The sequence below is a fragment of the Pseudorca crassidens genome, chromosome X, assembly GCF_039906515.1.
Source record: "Pseudorca crassidens isolate mPseCra1 chromosome X, mPseCra1.hap1, whole genome shotgun sequence".
Classification (NCBI taxonomy): Eukaryota; Metazoa; Chordata; class Mammalia; order Artiodactyla; family Delphinidae; genus Pseudorca; species Pseudorca crassidens.
In genome coordinates, this window is record NC_090317.1 from 61,381,108 (window position 1) to 61,396,903 (window position 15,796).

The following is a 15,796-nucleotide window of genomic DNA, read 5'->3' on the forward strand; positions in this document are numbered from 1 at the left end:
ATGGGAAGAGCAGCCCTTCCATCCAAAATGAGATGTCTAACTAAGCTTCCCCTTACAGCCAGGTTTTGAAGGAAGGGGGATTGAAAGTGAGATCTTCTAAAGGAGAGAAATAGAAACTTTAAATTTACAGAGTATTTACCTCCCAAGAGATTGGATTGACCTTGAAGAGACTGCTATAAACCAGAGAAAATCTAGTTATTTCCAGCAAGTTAACATTTTCCCCCTAATTATCAGTAAGAAAGACCGCTCATAAAGATATGGATTAAATAATTAAATATGGTTTTTGCATATCTGAATCCTAGTATACTATGTTTCTATCTTGCTGTGTCTGAATTTGGTTGAGTTTTTACTATATGCAACAACTGCCTAGGAAATGTCTTTATTTCTCACTAAAATCTGTCCTTTAGAATTTTTAGTCATTTTCCTTTTGGTTCTTTCATAAGTATAGAACAGTTAATCACTTTTGTAATATGACTTTTTAAAAATAATTATAAATATTTTCTTAAATCACAAGCCAGTTCTCTCTGCTCCAGTCTAAATATTATTTTTAACTTTTTGACATTTGTTTTGCAAATCTTTTGAGTCCTTTGGAAGTACTCTTCATCTTTCTCATCTGTGAGCCCCAAACTTGTCAGTATTCCAGGAAAATGGAACTATTCTTCAGAGAACATATAAACTCAAAATTTAAAACTATCTTTCATTTTTAATCCAATTTTCTCTAAAAATAAAACAGGAGTAATCATACCAAAGGAGCATATCTTGGTTTTGGAGGTGGAGGAGGATTCTGGCACCCACAGAGACGTTTGGCCTTAGGTGATGGCAGTAAAGTCTCACAAGGAAGTAGTGGTGGTCTTTCTCTTGATGGAGGAACTCTACCTGTACCTACTTTTTCCCCTTTTTCTTTGAATGTAGTCCTTTTGGATGGCATTTTGAAATTTCCCTTTGGTTCCAGTGCTTCCTTCTTTGAAGCTGTAGATGTGGCATCTGATTCATCAACTATCCTTTTAGGCCTAAGTTTATATAGTGACTCTTCAGATTCAGCACCTGAACTTTTCAATGTTTCAGGCTTCTTTAGGTTTTTCTCGGAAGACACATCAGATTCAGCATCACTAGACTCTAGGTCCTTCTTTGCATCCTTCTTTTTTGCATCTTTTTTGAATCTTTCTTAACCTTCTTTTAATCCTCTTGTCCGTCTTTGATTCCCAATCAGACTTGGTTTCAGTAGACTCTTCAGACTTCATTGCAGACTTCCTTTTGTCATCTTTCTTTGAATTTTTTACCCATTTTTGTATCCCCTTCAGATTCAGAATCAGCATCAGTAGACACAACATCCTTCTTGGCATCCTTTTCCTTGTCATCTTTCTTTGAATTTTTCTTTGCATCTTTTGAATCTACAGATTCTTCTGCATCCTTCTGGCCATCTTTTTTGTCATCTTTCTTTGAATCTTTCTTTGCATCCTTTGAGTTTCCAGATTCTGCATCAGTAGACTCTGTGTCCTTCTTTGCACCCTTCTTGCTGTCTTTCATTGCACTTTTCTTACCTTTCTTCTCATCTTTCTTTGCATCTTTTGAATCTTCAGATTCAGCATCAGAGCCCTTCCCCTTTGTATCCTTTTTTGCATCCTTCTTTGGAAGCTTTTTAAAATTATTCTGTGAGTAGTTATTTAACCACATATCAAATTCCATGGGTTCAGCACCAGACTCCTCTAAATACATCATTAAATCCATATTTGAACTACTTTTTGAGCAAATCTCTGATTTGGCATCACGATTGTTCTTTCAGCTCCTATAATACTTCTTTGTACATATGGATTCAAAATCCATCTCCCTGGAATCCTTTGAATATCTCTTATCTTTTTTTTATCCTTTATTGAGACTGACTTAGAACCTTTGGATTCTGGGTTTGCTTCTGAATTGGACTTTGACTTCTTAGATAGTTGACTTTCATGTGATGATTTTGATGGAGTTTTAACTGCTTTATTTCCTCTTTTAGGTTTCTCATTATTTACTGTTTTCTTGGATTCTAAAGTTGTTTTGTGTGGGCCTATAGCTTTCTTGGAAACTTTCTTCAAATTTATTCCTTTTTTGTCATCTTTGGACTTTTTAGATTCTGCCTTTTTAGAATGAGTGATAAGAGTATAAGAATGTCTGAGTGAAGCCTGTCTCCTGATAGTTAAATTAATAGATGACCTTTGAAATGTTTTTCTTAATGAATGTATTATCCATATATGAGCTGGCTTCTGAGCTTCATCTAAATTTCTTTTGTCATGTCTATGAAAAAAATTTGGTTAGAATAATGATGTGTTTTTTGAATTAGTTATATCTTGTTATATTGAAACATAAAAATAGTCTAGCTTTTAGATAACCATCTATTTAAATAGTTTTTTTTTTCCTTTTCAACATTCTATGTGTGTTTGTGTGTGTATGTGAGATAACTCCACTTTGGAAATAAAATAAATTTAGGAGGAACCTTAGAATTTCCTCAGTGATTAATATTAGGATCAGAGCAGGCCCACATGATCCATGACATTTCAGGTCCTGTCCTCACAACTGATAATATGTTCCATTTGGACTCCTACAGGGGAGAGATCTTTTGGAACATTTAATGTACCCCTCAGCCCCAAGTCAGATCAGAAATAAGCTGATGCCCTTGAAGGTTGTTATGATAATTCTTATGATAGGCTACAATTTTATAGACTTCAGGTCTAGCTTGATTTCTACACCTACTTTCAAGGTCTCTGAACAGATTGAAAGCCTAAGATCCCTGCTGTGAAATACTGCCAAAAACAAAGACATAAAGTAAAACAAATATTATATACACATTTCTTAGTGTAACAATAGTGTATATTTTTTACTCCAACCCAAACATTTCTCAAATCTGGTTGTCATAGTGGCCACATAGACTAATTTACATTTACTTCTTATACTCCTTCAACTATCCATTAGGGATATCACCAGTCAGTGAAATTGTTATATGGAATTAAAGGAGGACAATGAAGAGAAGCATGAAACTTTGATCTCTACAGATGTAAAAATGACCATTGAATAAATGCATTGACTGTGACCCTGCTTTGGGAGATACTTTTAAAATATATTTTGATATCTGGGTGACCTCGGTAGGCTAGCTTTTCTTTTTGTTAGTTGATAGAATAACTTCACTTTATAAAAGCAGTAGAAAACGTGAATCTCCAAGTATCTAGTATTTGAATGCCAGATTAAAGAAAATGGAAAGGCCCTGAAACCTCATCAAGATGGGCTCCTCAAGTAGTGAAATTGAGACTGTGATTAAGAATCTTCCAACAAACAAAAGCCCAGGAACAGATGGCTTCACAGGCGAATTCTATCAAACATTTAGAGAAGAGCAAACACTTATCCTTCTCAAAATCTTCCATAATATAGCAGAGGGAGGAACACTCCCAAACTCATTCTACGAGGCCACCATAACCCTGATATGAAAACCAGACAAAGATGTCACAAAGAAAGAAAACTACAGGCCAATATCACTGACGAACATTGACGGAAATATGCTCAACAAAATACTAGCAAAGAGAATCCAACATCACATTAAAAGGATCATACACCATGATCAAGTGAGGTTTATTCCAGGAATGCAAGGATTTTTTCAATATATGCAAATCAATCAATGTAATACACCATATTAACAAATTGAAAGAGAAAAAACATATGATCATCTCAATAGATGCAAAAAAAGCACTTGACAAAATTCAAAAAACATTTATGATAAAAAACTTCCAGAAAGTAGGCATAAAAGGAATTTACCTCAACATAATAAAGGCCATATATGAAAAACCCACAGCCAATGGTGGTGAAAAACTGAAAACATTTTCAATGGTGAAAAACTGAAAACATTTTCACTAAGATCTGGAACAAGGCAAGATTTTCCTCTCTCAACACTATTATTCAACATAGTTTTGGAAGTTTTAGCCACAGTGATCAGACAAGAAAAAGAAATAAAAGGAATCCAAACTGGAAAAGAAGAAGTAAATCTGTCACTGTTTGCAGATGGCATGATACTAAACATAGAGAATCCTATAGATGCAACCAGGAAACTACTAGAGCTAATCAATGAATTTGGTAAAACAGCAGAATATAAAATTATGCACAGAACTCTCTTGCGTTCCTATACACTAATATTGAAAAATCTGAAAGAGAAATTAAGGAAACACTCATATTTATCATTGTAACAAAAAGAAGAAAAAACCTAGGAATAAACCTACCTAGGGAGAGAAAAGACCTGTATGCAGAAAACTATAAGACCCTGATGAAAGAAATTAAAGATAATACAAACAGATGGAGAGATACACCATGATCTTGGATTGGAAGTATCAACATGTGAAAGTGACTATACTATCGAAAGTAATCTACAAATTCAACGCAACCCTTATCAAACTACCAATGGCAGTTTTCACAGAAAGAAAACAAAATACTTCACAATTTTATGGAAACACAAAAGACCCTGAATAGCCAAAGCAATCTTGAGAGAGAAAAACGGATCTGGAGGAATCAGGCTCCCTGACTTCAGATTATACTGCAAAGCTACAATAATCAACACAGTATGGTACTGGCACAGAAAGAGAAATATAAATCAATGGAACAGGATAGAAAAGCAAGAGTTAAACCCATGCACATATGGTCACCTTATTTTGATAAAGGAGGCAAGAATATGCAGTGGAGAAAAGACAGCGTCTTCAATAAGTGGTGCTGGGAATACAGGACAGCTGCATGTAAAGAATGAAATTAGAATACTCCCTAACACCATACACAAAAATAAACTCAAAATGGATTAAAGACCTAAATGTAAGGCCAGAAACTATCAAACTCTTAGACAAAAACATAGGCAGAACACTCTATGGCATAAATCACAGCAAGATCCTTTTTGACCCATGTCCTAGAAAAGTGGAAATAAAAACAAAAATTAACAAATGGGACCTAATGAAATTTAAAAGCTTTTGCATATCAAAGGAAAACATAAACAAGACAGAAAGACAACCCTCAGAATGGGAGAAAATATTTGCAAGGAAGCAAGTGAGAAAGGATTAAGCTCCAAAATTTACAAGCAGCTCATGCAGCTGAATATAAAAAAAACAAACAACTCAATGCAAAATGGGCAGAAGACCTAAACAGACATTTCTCCAAAGAAGATATACAGATTGCCAACAAACACATGAAAGAATTCTCAACATCATAATCATTAGAGAAATGAAAATCAACACTACAATGAGATATCACCTCACAGTGTTCAGAATGGCGATCATCAAAAAATCTACAAACAATGAATGCTGCTGACGTTGTGGAGAAAAGGGAACCCTCTTGCACTGTTGTTGGGAACGAAAATTGATACAGCCACTATGTAAAACAGTGTGGAAGTTCCTTAAAAAGTAAAAATAGAACTACCATACAACCCAGCAATCCCACTACTGGACATATACTCTGAAAAAAACATAATTCAAGAAGAATCATGTACCACAATGTTCATTGCAACACTATTTACAATAGTCAGGACATGGAGCAACCTACATGTCCATCGACAGATGAATCAATAAAGAAGATGTGGAACATATATATAATGGAATATTACTCAGACATAAAAAGAAACGAAATTGAGTTATTTGTAGTGATGTGGATGCACCTAGAGTCTGTCATACAGAGTGAAGTAAACCAGAAAGAGAAAAAAAAATACCATATGCTAACATATATACATGGAATCTAAAAAAAAAGAAAAATGGCTCTGCAAAACCTAGGTGCAGGACAGGAATAAAGACACAGACCTGGATAATGGACTTGAGGATACAGGGAGGGGGAAGAGTAAGCTGGGGTAAAGTGAGAGAGTGGCATTGATATATATACACTACCAATTGTAAAATAGATAGCTAGTGGGAAGCAGCTGCATATCACAGGGAGATCAGCTCGGTGCTTTGTGACCACCTAGAGGGGTGGGTTATGGAGGGTGGGAGGGAGATGCAAGAGGGAGGAAGTATAAGGATATATGTATATGTATAGCTGATTCACTTTGTTATAAAGCAGAAACTAACACAGCATTGTAAAGCAATTATGCTCCAATAAAGATGTTTAGAAAAAATTGTCTCCTCTTCTAAGACTCAAATTTTATATGTTGTTTTGTGGCCAGTTAAATTTTCCTGATAGATCCCTCCAGTTGCAACATTAGATTCTCCAGCTTACCTAGACTATGAGGTATATAATGCCTTTGAAATTGAGAACCACGTATAAATAAAGTTTAATCTGAAGTAGTTGGAGGCAATCTACTATACAGGGAGTTATAAATTTAGAAATATCTGCTTCCAATTGGTAATAAAATTCAAATTTTATATATATATATAATTTATATTTATATATTGTCTCATCTTAAATTTCGTAATAAATGACATTAATATTTACAAGAACTGCAGTTTGTGTTTCTGAAGGTCTTAATCTCTTTTTACTACCTGGCTGTGGTTGTTTGGGAAATGTAAAGTGAAGTATTGTTGATTCCATAATTTTCTGCTTGATTCCCTGACTGAAATAAGAGAGAATAATCGACAATTTGCAGTTAATAGCCAGACTTTCATCAGCCCTGAACTATTCTTGAGCAATAAATATATTAAGTTGTCACTCAAAATATAGCTTTCCCCCCTGGAGTTTGTAGTTTATTTCCATATTAGTTAGGAAAGATAAAAACTGATTTCTCCATTTAGCACCAAAATAACTTTAAAATGACATTGGTAATTTTATTTTCTAGATGAAACCAATATTCACAGTTACATAAATCATAATAATTACAATAATACAATCAAACTGTAAGAAGGGAAAATAGAGAAAAATTCACTGTTTCCATCAAAACATCTCCATCAACTCAACTGTGTTGTTTTTTTTCTTTATGTCATTTTGGTTGGATTGCAGCAAATATAACGTCTTTTTTTATAATCCCAATAATAGCTAGCACAATCCCGAGAATAGTCAGTAAAACTCTCGATTCCTTAAACCTAAGTGCATCTTTTAGTTCTCCTCTGACCCCAATGACCTCCCAAGTCACAGAAATTACGGCCATAGACCCAAATGCTACATGAAGGTCTGAAACCCTTATTTAAAGAAAGGGCATGAAGCTTGTCTTTTTGCCTTGTTTATGGTTTCCTTTACTGTGCAAAAGCTTTTACGTTTCATTAGGTCCCATTTGTTTATTTTTGTTTTTATTTCCATTTCTCTAGAAGGTGGGTCAAAAAGGATCTTGCTGTGATTTATGTCATACAGTGTTCGGCTTACGTTTTCCTCTAAGAGTTTGATAGTGTCTGGCCTTACATTGAGGTCTTTAATCCATTTTGAGTTTATTTTTGTGTATGGTGTTAGGGAGTGTTCGAATTTCATTCTTTTACATGTAGCTGTCCAGTTTTCCCAGCACCACTTATTGAAGAGGCTGCCTTTTCTCCACTGTATATTCTTGCCTCCTTTATCAAAGATAAGGTGACCATATGTGTGTGGGTTTATCTCTGGGCTTTCTATCCTGTTCCATTGATCTATATTTCTGCTTTTGTGCCAGTACCATACTGTCTTGATTACTGTAGCTTTGTAGTATAGTCTGATGTCAGGGAGCCTGATTCCTCCAGCTCCATTTTTCTTTCTCAAGATTGTTTTGGCTATTCGGGGTCATTTGTGTTTCCATACAAATTGTGAAAATTTTTTTCTGGTTCTGTGTAAAAAGCCAGTGATACTTTGATAGGAATTACATTGAATCTGTAGATTGATTTGGAGAAAATATTTACAAATGAAGCAAGTGACAAAGGATTAATCTCCAAAATTTACAAGCAGCTCATGAAGCTCAATATCAAAAAACAAAGAACCCAATCCAAAAATGGGCAGAAGACCTAAATAGACATTTCTTCAAAGAAGATATACAGATTGCCAACAGACACATGAAAGAATGCTCAACATCGTTAATCATTAGAGAAATGTAAATCAAAACTACAATGAGATATCATCTCACACTGGTCAGTATGACCATCATCAAAAAATCTAGAAACAATAAATGCTGGAGAGGGTGTGGAGAAAAGGGAACCCTTTGTTGGTAGGAATGTAAATTGATACAGCCACTATGAAGAACAATATGGAGTTTCCTTATAAAACTAAAAAGAGAACTACCATCTGACCCAGAAATCCCACTACTGGGTATATACCCTGAGAAAACCATAATTCCAAAAGAGTCATGTACCACAATGTTCTTTGCAGCTCTATTTACAGTAACCAGGGCATGGAAACAGTCTAAGTGTCCATCGACAGATGAATGGATAAAGAAGATGTGGCACATATATACAATGGAATATTACTCAGCCATAGAAAGGAACAAAACTCAGTTATTTGTAGTGAGGTGGATGGACCTAAAGTCTGTCATACAGAGTGAAGTAAGTCAGAAGGAGAAAATCTAATACCGTATGGTAACACATATATAGGGAATCTAAAAAAAACAAAAAGTTCATGAAGAACCTAGGGGCAAGATGGGAATAAAGACACAGACCTATTAGAGAATTGACTTGAGGACATGGGGAGGGGGAAGAGTAAGCTGGGACAAAGTGAGAGAGCAGTAATGTATATATGGACATATATGCACTACCAAATATAAAATTGATAACTAATGGGAAGCAATTGCATAGCACAGGGAGATCAGCTCGGTGCTTTGTGACCAGCCAGAAGGGTTGGATAGGGAGGGTGGGCAGCAGGGAGACGCAAGAGGGAAGAGATATGGGGATATATACATATGTATAACTGATTCACCTTGTTATAAAGCAGAAACGAACACACCATTGTAAAGCAATTATACTCAGAAAGGGCATGTACACATTTGAGGGCACCAGAATGGAGTGATTAGGAGGATCAAACTATCTGGGAACTATCAAAAGAAGAGGTATTGAGATAATTCAGATACTTCTCCTGGAGATGAGGAGGTTAATGAGAGATGCGATCATTATACTCAAACATTTAAAGAGCTGGTATATACAAGAATGGTAGCAAAAGTAACAATAGGATTGCTGCAACTGCTAACACTTATACAGTGTTTACTATATGCTAGACTATGTTTTAAGCACTTTACATATATCAACTTATTAATCATCACAACCCTTTGAATTAGGTAATATAATTTATAATTGCCTCCATTTTACAGATATAGAAAAATAGAGCACTGAGAGAGGTTAAATTACTTGCCCCAATATCATAAAGTAAGTAGAAGAGTTAAGATTCAAACACAGATAGTTTGGCTCCAGAATACATGCTCTTAATTACAATGTTAGAGATTTCACCTACATGTTTCATGAGGGAATAACTAGACCAATGGATAAACGTTGTAGCAGTGCAAGTGGATTTCAGCTCAATATATTAAGGAGAACTCTTCTATAGTTGTAGCTTTTCAACACCTGGAATATCCACTTTCATTTTCTGACTATATTTTCCTTCTCTACTTTGAGTTTTGTAATGGTGAATTTTAAAAACAAGAAAACCTTTTGCAAATAAGTTTGATTTTTATAATTAGGAAGAACTAAATATTTCCTTTTAAAATAGCTAGTAGAAACCCACATCAAGTCCAGAAATACTTTAAACGCACACACACACACACACACACACACACACACACACACACACACCAATATACATGATTCTCTTAAACTTTAGCAAAAATTCAGGGCATTTAAGCTTTATCACATTGAATGGAAGAGACTAGTCATTTTCCATAAAATTATTTTCAAATATAATCTAAATAATATTGAGCTCCAAAGACTAAATCCTTACTTGGTAAGGAATTATCATATGTTCTGATGTTTACTTCTCGTCTGTTAAAAAAAAGAAAATGTTTAATTGAATTTGTATTATGGCTAATAATAATAATGACTATTATTACTAAGATGCTTTTAATAGTAATGCTTTGAGAAATCTTGGAAAGTACTCATTTATTCTGGTAATAATTATACTGTCCATCGAGGATACACACGGTATAATTTATTTTTATTTTTATTGTTTAATTTTTATGGGCTATTTTTAAATTTTTTATGTTTTAAAAAAATTATTTTATTTATTTTTAAATATTACTTCCTTATTAATTAAGGGGAACAGTAGGTTGTGACCACTGTTAATTCTGAGATTGTACTTATATACACAAATACTTTAGAGCATGATTTTTTGACTGACCTAAGCCATCAAGTTTGTAAAAACAAACAAAAATAGGTCAAAATGATCAAATATATTTATATATGAGTCAAATTTATTTTCATTTCCTAAGTACAGCTTTGGTACCAGCACAAAGCCTGGTCCATATTCATCATTAAATAACTACTGACTTACTTAGAAAGATTTTGGAGACACTGAGTAATAAAAATATCTAGTCCAGTAGTTCTCAACTAGAGGTAAACATGATAATTAACTTGGACATTTTTAAAATGTAAACATGTCTGAGAACTGCTCCTGGACCCATGAAGCAGAATATATGTATGTGGCTTTATCAAGCCTGTATTTAAAAACTATCCAAGTTATTTGGAAACTCAGCTGAAGTTAAGAATCACTGCTTTGAATTGTCTTGAAACAGGAAACTTCATAGATTTCTGAAATAGTCAAAGCTTGTGGTTTTGCTTTTACAAAATATAGATCAATTGTCTATTAGTTTGTGTTGAAACCATATTCATTCTATAGAGTAGCTAGAAGATTATATGGCCTGGGAGTTTGGAAATTTAACAGTTTGGAAGTCTGACATGCTGGCTGGATCACTGCTTTCACATCCTGGGAAAAATACTTTGCATCTGCATTGATTTTGACTTATTTCCTACAGTCTAAAGTAATTTTTTTCAAACTTTCTTTTGAGCACAACTCAATAATTGTGATGTGTGTATAATTCATATTCTACTGTAATAATATACCTTATAAATTATATATTAAGATAGAAAAATTTGATATGAAATAAAATATATAAATTAAAATTCTCATATCCTGTCCCTACAATCCAATGGATTGTCCTGCACATGCACCTCACTTTGGAAAACACTAGAAAGGGCAATCAAGGAACAGTGAGAAATGGGAAAATTCTGCCAACATGCTTGTCTTATATAGATGTGGGCTTAGTCTCAAATTATTGGAAATTCAAATATAGTTAAACCTCTGAAAAGTTTTATTCATTTCAAAATATACATTTTTAGTGCTATAAATGATTATGTGTATATTCCTTTGGTACATAGGTGATCCGAATCTGTATCCTGACATAAAGGGAAAAATTAGTAATAGAAGCCAGAAGAGAATGGAAGGGTATATTTAAAATTCTAAAAAAAAAAACAAAAAAACAAAAAAAACATGCAAATTTAAGATTCTTAACCCAGCAAAATTATTCTTCAAAAATGAACATAACTTGTTTCTCCATTCAACCGATGATAGACATTTAGGTTGCTTCCATCTCCGGGCTATTGGAAATAGAGCTGCAATGAACATTTTGGTACATGACTCTTTTTGAATTACGGTTTTCTCAGGGTATATGCCCAGTAGTGGCATTGCTGGGTTGTATGGTAGTTCTATTTGTAGTATTTTAAGGAACCTCCATATTGTTCTCCATAGTGGCTGTATCAATTTACATTCCCACCAGCAGTGCAAGAGTGTTCCCTTTTCTCCACACTCTCTCCAGCATTTATTGTTTCTAGATTTTTTGATGACGGCCATTCTGACTGGTGTGAGATGAAATCTTATTGTAGCTTTGATTTGCATTTCTCTAATGATTAATGATGTGGAGCATTCTTTCATGTGTTTGTTGGCAATCTGTATATCTTCTTTGGAGAAATATCTATTTAGGTCTTCTGCCCATTTTTGGATTGGGTTGCTTTTTTTTTGTTATTGAGCTGCATGAGCTGCTTGTAAATTTTGGAGATTAATCCTTTGTCAGTTACTTCATTTGCAAATATTTTCTCCCATTCTGAGGGTTGTCTTTCTGTCTTGTTTATGGTTTCCTTTGCTGTGCAAAAGCTTTGCAGTTCCATTAGGTCCCATTTGTTTATTCCTGTTTTTATTTCCATTTCTCTAGGAGGTGGGTCAAAAAGGATCTTGCTGTGATTTATGTCATACAGTGTTCTGCCTATGATTTCCTCTAAGAGTTTGATAGTTTCTGGCCTTACATCTAGGACTTTAATCCATTTTGAGCTTATTTTTGTGTATGGTGTTAGGGAGTGTTCTAATCTCATAGATTAGAATCTCATTTTAAATCTCATTAAAAAAATCTCATTTTACATGTACTTGTCCAGTTTTCCCAGCACCACTTATTGAAGAGGCTGTCTTTTCTCCACTGTATATTCTTGCCTCCTTTATCAAAGATAAGGTGACCATATGTGCATGGATTTATCCCTGGGCTTTCTATCTTGTTCCATTGTTGTACATTTCTGTTTTTGTGCCAGTACCATACTGTCTTGATTACTGTAGCTTTGTAGTATAGTCTGATGTCAGGGAGCATGATTCCTCCAGCTCCATTTTTAGTTCTCAAGATTGCTCTGGCTATTCGGGGTCTTTTGTGTTTCCATAAATATTGTGAATTTTTTTGTTCTAGTTCTGTGAAAAATGTCAGTGGTAGTTTGATAGGCATTGCATTGAATCTGTAGATTGCTTTGGGTAGTACAGTCATTTTCACAATGTTGATTCTTCCAATCCAAGAACATGGTATATCTCTCCATCTATTTATATCATCTTTAATTTCTTTCATTAGTGTCTTATAATTTTCTGCATACAGGTAAAATAGAATATTACTCAGCTGTTAAAGGAAACGAAATTGAGTTATTTGTAGTGAGGTGGATGGACCTAGAGTTTGTCCTACAGAGTGAAGTAAGTCAGAAAGAGAAAAACAAATACCATATGGTAACACATATATATGGAATCTAAGAAAAAAAATAAGGTCATGAAGAACCTAGGAGTAAGAAGGGAATAAAGACACAGACCTACTACAGCATGGACTTGAGGATATGGGGAGGGGGAACGGTAAGTTCTGACAAAGTGAGAGATTGGCATGGACGTATATACACTACCAAATGTAAAATAGATAGCTAGTGGGAAGCAGCCGCACAGCACAGGGAGATCAGCTAGGTGGTTTGTGACCACCTAGAAGGGTGGGGTAGGGAGGGTGGGAGGGGGGGAGATGAAGAGGGAAAAGATATGCGAACATATGTATATGTATAACTGATTCACTTTGTTATAAAGCAGAAACTAACACATTCTTGTAAAGCAGATATACTCCAATAAAGATGTTAAGAAAAAAAAAGAAGAAGCTTGCATTTCTGGGGAATGGTAAAAATACTAATTTGTGGTAAACATCAATAAATCAAAGGATTATGCTTTCATTTTTAAGCTAACCACAAAAGAATAATGAAAGGCATTTGCATAAAATAATAGAGAAGGAAATGTAAATAAAATGTTTTATTAACATAAAGGGAAGCAATAAAGGAGAAATAACAAAAAATATGGGACAAATAATAAACAAAAAATTAAATATTATATTTAAATCCAAACATAAAGTAACTACATTAAAAGCAAATGGAGTAAGATTAATAAGTTATAGAAATATTCTGTATAACATTGTGCCTATAGTTAACAATACAGTGTTTTACACACAAAAATTGGTAAGAGGATTGTTCTCATGTTAAGAAAAGTATATGGACTAAGTACACCACTTAAAAAATGAAAATGTCACAGGGGATTATAGGAGATACACCAAGAATATAAGGACACATAATGGTTAATTTTTTTTTTAATGGAGAAGGGATACACTGTGCTCACCAATGGATAATAACCTCCAAATGTAAAATAGCTAGCTAGTGGGAAGCAGTCACATGGCACAGGGAGATCAGCTCGGTTCTTTGTGACCAGCTAGAAGGGTGGGATAGGGACGGTGAGAGGGAGGGAGACACAAGAGGGAAGAGATATGGGGATGTATGTATATGTATAACTGATTCTCTTTGTTATAAAGCAGAAACTAACACACCATTGTAAAGCAATTATACTCCAATAAAAATGTTAAAAAAAAAAAGCTCATGGAGCTAAACTAATTTAACTAAGTTAACTTTAAGATAAATAAAAATAAATGGGGACATTTTATAATGGTACAAAGCTCAATCCAATAGAAAGATGTAGTAATTCAAGATTTTTATGTACCCACTGACATAGTTTTAAAAAATATTAAACCAAAATTTTAAAAGGAAAAGTCATAATGTGCAAACTGACAATTATAGTTGGAGACTTTGGCATACTCATTTTAATAACTAATAGACCAAGAAGACAAAAATGTATCAGTAGAGATATAGAAAATTTGAATAATATAATTAATACAACTTGACATAGTATAAAGACTTTACAGCAAACAACTGCACAATATACATTTTTTTCAAGTTCACATGGAACAGTTAACAAAAGTGACAATAGACTAGGCAATAAGCAAGTCTCAATAAGTATCAAAGTACTGAAATCATATGGTATATGTTTTCTGATCACAGTTGAATAAATCTAGAAATCAGTGACAAAAAAATACTAAAAAATACCTAACAATTGGAAATTAATAATACAAACTATGGATTAAAGAATAACAAGGGAAACTAAAAAATATTTTGAACATTATTTTGAATAGCATAAAGAAAAATTCAATAGTTAAATATCTGTGGGATATAAAAACTTATTAAAATCTTTATAACTTTCAATTTGTATATTAAAAAGAAGATAGGCTGAAAAATCAATGACTTAGATATCCATTTCATGAAACTAGAAACAAAACATCAGATTGAAGCCAATATATTTAAGAGGAAAAAAATAATAAAGACACCAACAGAAAAAAATGAAAGAAAGCAAAAATTTTATGCCAATATATTTAAAAATTTAGACAAAATAAATAAGTTCCTTAAGAAAGAACACATGTGAAATCTGAAATAAGGGGTAATGGAAAATGTGAATTATTGTATGTATATTAAAGACATTGCTTTTATAATTAAAAATGTACTGACATAGAGAATCCCAGGTGTGGATGTCTTCATTGATTAATTTTCCCAAACACCTAAGGAAGAGGTAGTAACAGCTATTCAAAAACTCTTCCAAATAATAGAATAGTGGACTCACTTATCAATTTGTTCTATGAGAAGAGCATAACCTTGATACCAAAATCTGATGGGGTCATTAATAGGAAAAAAATTTACAGACCTATATCTCTCATAAACATGCCTGAATAGATGCCTGAATCCTTAAACATTTAAACGAATTAAATACATAGAAAGGATATTCTATCACAATCAAATGCGATTTATTTCAGGTTACTTTAACATTTGAAATTCACCACATGAACACATTAAAACAAAGAAGGGAAATTTATATAAACATTTCAATATGCAGATAAAATCTAACACATTCATGGTAAATTTTTTAGCAAACAAGGAATAGAAGAAAACTTCCTTAGCCTGATAAACAAAATGTACAGAAAACTAGAAAAAAATGTTAATACCCAATGGTGAAGCATTAGAAACATTCCCCTTAAGCTCAGGAACAAGAAAAGGATATCTGTTAGTACAACTTCAATGTAACATTTTACTGGGGGGTCCCAGCTAGTGCAATAAGGCAAGAAAAATATAAATAAAAATTCTAAGAATAGAAAAAAAAGAAATAAAACAGTTAGTATTTACTGGCAGCATGTTTACATAGAAAATCAATAATATCTACAGACACACAATTAGAATTACTAAAAGAATTTAACTAAATTGCTAGATATGAAGATTAAATGTAAAAATCAATTATATTTTTATAT

At 33.4% G+C, this 15,796-nt stretch overlaps 1 protein-coding gene across 1 annotated transcript; it reads right to left on the bottom strand.

Moving 5' to 3' along the window:
* Positions 1 to 739: 739 nt before the first annotated feature.
* CYLC1 (cylicin 1) lies at positions 740 to 14,265 on the bottom strand. Its single transcript, XM_067722705.1, is given in 9 exon segments — positions 740 to 1,162; positions 1,164 to 1,272; positions 1,274 to 1,862; positions 1,865 to 2,271; positions 3,505 to 3,539; positions 6,418 to 6,494; positions 6,497 to 6,535; positions 9,793 to 9,833; positions 14,252 to 14,265. Coding segments are annotated over 9 exon segments (1,734 nt in total).
* Between the last annotated feature and the right edge of the window lie 1,531 nt (positions 14,266 to 15,796).